This window comes from Cryptotermes secundus, unplaced genomic scaffold (genome assembly GCF_002891405.2).
Source record: "Cryptotermes secundus unplaced genomic scaffold, Csec_1.0 scaffold1413, whole genome shotgun sequence".
Classification (NCBI taxonomy): Eukaryota; Metazoa; Arthropoda; class Insecta; order Blattodea; family Kalotermitidae; genus Cryptotermes; species Cryptotermes secundus.
Genome location: NW_019730119.1, coordinates 85,259 through 91,258, shown reverse-complemented (window position 1 = coordinate 91,258; position 6,000 = coordinate 85,259). Strand labels below are relative to the sequence as shown.

Below are 6,000 nucleotides of genomic sequence, written 5' to 3'. Positions count from 1 at the left end.
CCGAGCCCCGTAACCTGGCAACTACGCAATGCTAATCAACAGCGGTGACGTCACGCTAGCAACAGCGTCCTATGCTATCCGCCACGTCACACTAGCAACAGCGCAAGGCTATATAAGCGGACCCACAGCAGTGTGATCATCAGTTGAAACATAGCAGCCTGCGAGTGTGCGATAACTAAGAAGTCAGCGAGCGGAAGACTTATTGTGTGCTTTCCAGACATAGCGAGTGCTGTAGTACGGTTATACTCGGAGTGTGTATTGTATTTCAGGGAGACTTGTATAGCTCCCGCGTTAGTAGTACGTGAAGACAAGTGAAGACAGTGTTAAGAGATTTGTTGTAGGGTTTGTAAAGTGTGGAAACCCGTGATATTGTGATAATTAATTGTAGCCGTTATTTGTAGATTGTTAAATAAACCCAATTAACCATCTCTACGGCGTCTTCGGTAACGAAACACGTTACAGTATGATCAGATTGAATCCAGAGCTTTGTAACTATTTCTTTACACTCCATATACACTGGTACAGAAATGAGCAATAACAGAAAAACAGAAAGATTACTCTTGGCAATACAGTGCAGCAATGGCTATATAGCTTCTCTCCAAAGACTGACTGGTTTGCAGTTTAACTATAAAAATTCAACTGCACAGATCATGCAGCTTTCAATGAAAAGTGAGGATTATCAGGCATATAAGCCAGTAAGGATCTGAGAGGATCAGTTGTAATTTATCAAGATACTATCACCTGAATTTGTCTAAATAAACTGAAGTAAACTATGAAATTTTCTACCAGTTGGTTCTTGAAAAGAGATTTAAAGGAGTGGCCTTCATATATTATTAGCTTTGTATGCTATGAATCTTTCATGATGACAGTGTATAATGAAGCCTTATTGGGTGATCAGTGATATCATTGTGGAGTTGGAGTCCGATGTTTCAGACTTTCTGTCATCAACAGGGGTTGATGTGATGAGTGTTGTGCTCTCATGCCATATTCATATATGAAGTGTTGTCTGTTCCAGCCTGGGCCACATGGGAACAATTGGTAGTCAGATGGTCAGTAATGTCCTACCTCAGCGCAGACAATGTGGGGTAGAGATGATCATTAGAGTTCACGTTGCTTGTCATTGGCTCTTCCTTAAGATGTTTTGAATTTTTCTCACGATTTATTGTGTTCATAACCACATACAATGACTGGCCTAGAGGGAAACAGCTGGATCCCATTGGCCTCTTTAACTAAGTTATCCATGTGGATGAACACTTTTTATCTGGACAAAACATGAAACACATTCAACTCTGGATTCTCTCTCCTATGTTCATTTACTTCTTCAGAAATGCTGCTTCCCAATATTCTCAGGTCATGTTGACTAGCACTTCCTGACAAACAGAATGTGCCCGAAAAAATATGTCATTTTCAAGTCTTGAAAAAGGACCACAACATAATGTGTAGCAAACCTGTCTCAGGCAGTTACATGCTGAAACAACTGGTACCTATACCTTTTAAATTTCAAATATTGCCATAGAATTTTGTGCACTGTTACGTGTGACATGTCTGTTGGCCTGTTTGATTTGTGTAGATTGAAAATGAAAGCTGCATGAAGTCAATCCACTTCAGCTTCAATGACCTGGACATCTCCCCAGACTTTTTCCTTTACAGGTGCAGTCAGTTTAATAAAAAAATTTGTAAACTGACATTTGTACTGAAGGTTTCCTTTGAAACATCATACAAATATCACTTGGCACTACAACTGTGGGCCTAGACTTGTGAAACCACAGCTAACACTTAGCTTCTTCTACTTTAGATGGTATTTCTGCAACAATGAAGGCAGGGCTTCAGGTGGAAAGATTTAGAAGCTCAAGTGGTCAAAATTATAAAGCTGAATCACATAACTTATTCTAATGCTTTCATTTTAATTACTGTGGCTTTCAATTCATTAATAATGTTATACTAAAACAGTATATATTTCATGTTTACATTCTGTATTACCTTAAGAAATTGAACTGCTGGGATAAATAAGAATTTTTAAACTTCAGATTAGAATTGCTTTTTATAGTCACTGTTGATCATTATTCTTAAAATACAACTTTCCAGCACATGCAAGAATATGTAATGGAAATACACCTGGTATCAAAATCTCATGCACCCAGATGTCAATTCCTCTGTATCTTCTGTGATTCGGATCATGCCTACATAGGGAGAGTGCCAATGTATCATAATTTTCCTGCTTCACTTGACTGTGACTGCAAAAGAAATTAAAAATCTGGTTTTGAGGACATAAGTCAAACATGATAACAAAAGTAAAAAAAAAAAAAGTAAAGGTATCCTTGTAACAGGCCGTGGAAGCCCATAGGGTTGTGAGATGTTGAGGTTCCCACATTTTCTAGATTGGAAGCCTATAGGGTTGTGAGACATTGAGGTTCCCACATTTTCTAGATAATCGGCTCATAGATGGCAGCAAAGTTGTCAACCTTATGCATCGGCTGCCCTTTACCCCCAAGAATGTTCCAGGTACTCATTTCTGTTAGAGGCTGAGTCGACCCCAGGGCCATAGTGCAGCTGGAAGGATTAGGTCAACTGAAAAAAATCCAATGACTTCATCGGGTCTTGGATCTGTGACCTTCTGGCTGGTAGCATAGTGCCTCAACCAAACATGCTACCACGTGCCCCTGACAACAAATGGTAACTCTGAATAATTCATGAACAGTCAAATAAGATCTAAAAGTGTGTCACGATGGTACATTAGTACAAATATTGTGTTTTTGGACATTATTCATCATCTTGTCTTTAACTAAAAACCATCCTGCTTATTTAAAAAAAAAACATTTTGGGGACTGGATTTTGTCTCTTTCTTCAGGTAAAACCTATTCAGTTGGGCCCAATCAGTAGAGCTAGTCCCTATACAATAAAAGAAAATCATACTTAAACCAAGAGATGATAGTCTGCAATGAACGGTAGGCACAACCCCAACCACTGTCATCAACAGAATCCTGACAGTAGTGATGATAACTGTATATCCCCTTCACTGCTGAAACCTCTCCATCCTTCACTGGAAAGAAACCAGGCAATACAATTAAAACTACACAGATACAATGATTTCAGAAGTATTAAGAGGAGATGTTTTCAGCTCAAAAGTTGAGTGTGCAGCCACCAGCTACTCCACCTGATCCTCTTTATAGAAACCTGCATTCTTCCCCACTCTCCTCCTGTCACCAGGCATCTTGCACCCTGATGTTCCTTGTGAAGTGCCCCTCTAGTTTTAGACTCTGGTGAGGATACATCTTTTTAAATTCCTTTTTGGGCTGGTCCACTTTAATCGAAATTCTCTTCCAATAGGCATGTGACGAGGGTCTAGTGAGGGATCCTTGCCCCCCCCCCCCTTTTCTCTGTTGTGTGCTGTGTGTGGGTGTAGTCTATATGGATGAGTAAATTGTATTTTACAACTTTAGGGAAGGTATATTTTTGGTTATTTATTATGTGTTATACTCGTATATTTTTTTGTTCATGGTTATGTGTTTGTGACCTGTTGGAACCTAGAAAAGTCTGTTCCTGATTTGAGGTGTTTGTTATGTAAGCCAAAGTTACACTGTACCCTACTGGGTTAGGGCAGAGGTTTACATGGGCTTCTTTTTTGTAACTATTCCTACATTATTTGAGATGTTGCTTGAAATTTTGTGCAAAAGATTACTTTTGTGAGCCAGAAGAAGTGATGTGTAGCATGTGCTGGTTGTACAAGTATGCACCTCACACCATTTAACTTTTCCGTATTATTTACGATCGGTTGTTCCTCAGTTTTTTAACTTGCCATTTGTAATTCTGTATCAGTATTATTTTATTATTTTGTTTTTCTTTTCACTGCTTCATGTGTTCTCTTTTGTATAGTTGCCACCTATCATCCACAAGTGTCTGCCTACTTTGACCCTGTATTTCCTGGACATTTCAGTTCCCAGTTCCTTTTTCTTCCTTCAATGCTGTGGTTATTACTGATTTTATTCTTAACCACTAGTTTTCTCTATATTCTTGGAAAAGCATGTACACCCACTTCAATTTGGGATAACAGATTGACCCCTCCTGCACTCTGCTCAACAAAGATGGCTCAAAGAATACTTGCCACTGACAATGTGCTGTTTTAATGTCACCACAGGACTCTACTACAAGGAAACATAAGTAATCATTATGACATGATATTTTGTGTCACTATGCTATCTTACCTTTTCCTAAACTATAAAAATAGGAATATCTATATTCTATCAGATAGTTAAGCTGCAATCAAAGCATTTGGTATACACCAAATTGCTTCAAAATTGGTTTGGGATTATCACCAATCCCTCACACAACTGGCCAGACATAACAGAGTTCAGCTGATACTGGTGCCAGCCCATGAGGGTATTGCTGGGAATGAAACCACAGATCAGCTGGCAAGAACAGGATCTGAACAACCGTTCATAGGACAGGAACCAGTTTTTGGCATCTCAATTGGAGTTGCCAAGAAAGCAATCAGGGACTTAACTAACAGAAATCACAAAAAACACTGGGAATCCACAACTGGGCTCAAACAGGCAAAAGGATTTATATCAGGACCCTCTGCTGAAAGAACAAGGGACCTGTTAAAATTAAACAGAGCTCAACTAAGACGGGTGGCAGGATTACTTACTGGACACTGCCACCTAAAAGGGCACCTTTTCAAACTGGGACTGAAAGGCGACCCAACTTGTGAAAGGTGCCTACAAGAAGATGAATCAGCCACACACAGCTTATGAGATTGTGAGGCTATAGCTTACCTAAGATATCGTCACCTGGTTCAATTCTTCATGGAACCAAGTGACTTTTATGATGCCCCCATAAATAAAGTCCTATATTTCATTCAAAGTGTAGGATTAATTAATTTGCTTAGTGGGGGGTGGAGTCCAACTGGGTCCACTTAGCACGGCGGCCACTGATTGGCCTATTGTAGCCTGCTCCTGATGATTATGATGATGGTGAATTTGGTGGAATGAAGATTGGCAGGGGGAAACCGAAGTACTCAGAGAGAACCTGCCCCAGCACCACTTTGTCCACCACAAATCCCACTTGACCAAACCCAGGATCAAACCCGGGCTGCTGCGGTGGGAAGCCAGTGACCAACCGCTTGAGCTATGGTGCGGCCAAGTGTAGGATTAATAGGGTTAACCCAAAGGGGAAGCACAATAGATCACTGAAGGTCGCAGTGCGAGGGCCAGTTTTTATGGCTCACCCCTCATACTCATACTCATACCTTTTCCTAAAATTTTCTCAATAGATGTAGAATGCTTTTTGCAAACTTGTCACCACATAACACTGATAATCCTACATTAATGATATTACTGTTTCCTCCTCACAAGTTTATACAGGCCCCAAACTGGTACTGTCAATCACAAGAATCATGAGAATTGGAAAGGTGCAATCCGTACTGAAGCATGCTAGGTTTCCACATAATAATCCCTCATTAAAGCATATTTCCATGACCATGATCTTCATGAAAAATGAAATGCCCCTATATCATGTTTTATAAGGACCTCGAGTATCAAATTCAATCAAAATTCATCAAGCAGTTTGCAAACTAAAACATATGGATGGACAGATATATACATATATGCATTGAGATTATGTACATTATACCAAGGATGCCCAAAAGATAGTGAGACTCAGACAACTCCAACAGTAGAGTGTTCACAATATCACCCCATGTGTCTATTAGTTTCTGTACTTGAATCAGACAAACACACAGCTCAATGACAGGGATGTTCTGAACATAAGAACAATTTACAAGCTATAAAAATTAAATTTATGAGGAGAATGGTAGGAAAGAAAATTTAGGCAGTACACCAATATTACTGGTATGAATAACACAAACAGCAACACACATAACCCAACACTGAAAGCACTACAGGAAATGAACACAAGCTAGCAGCACACAGCACGCCCTGCATCCTAGGTGTCAACAAAGCCAACTTCACAGAAACACCTGCCACTGCCAAGCATCAAGGTTCT

General features: G+C 39.8%; 1 protein-coding gene across 1 annotated transcript in view; it reads right to left on the bottom strand.

Moving 5' to 3' along the window:
- Nucleotides 1–6,000, bottom strand: part of LOC111866303 (ufm1-specific protease 2) — a 33,013-nt gene that overhangs the window by 9,416 nt on the left and 17,597 nt on the right. Inside the window, exon 9 of the mRNA XM_023855128.2 lies at nucleotides 2,914–3,040. Coding sequence (XP_023710896.1) covers nucleotides 2,914–3,040 — 127 coding nt within the window. The remainder of the gene's footprint in view (nucleotides 1–2,913; nucleotides 3,041–6,000) is intronic.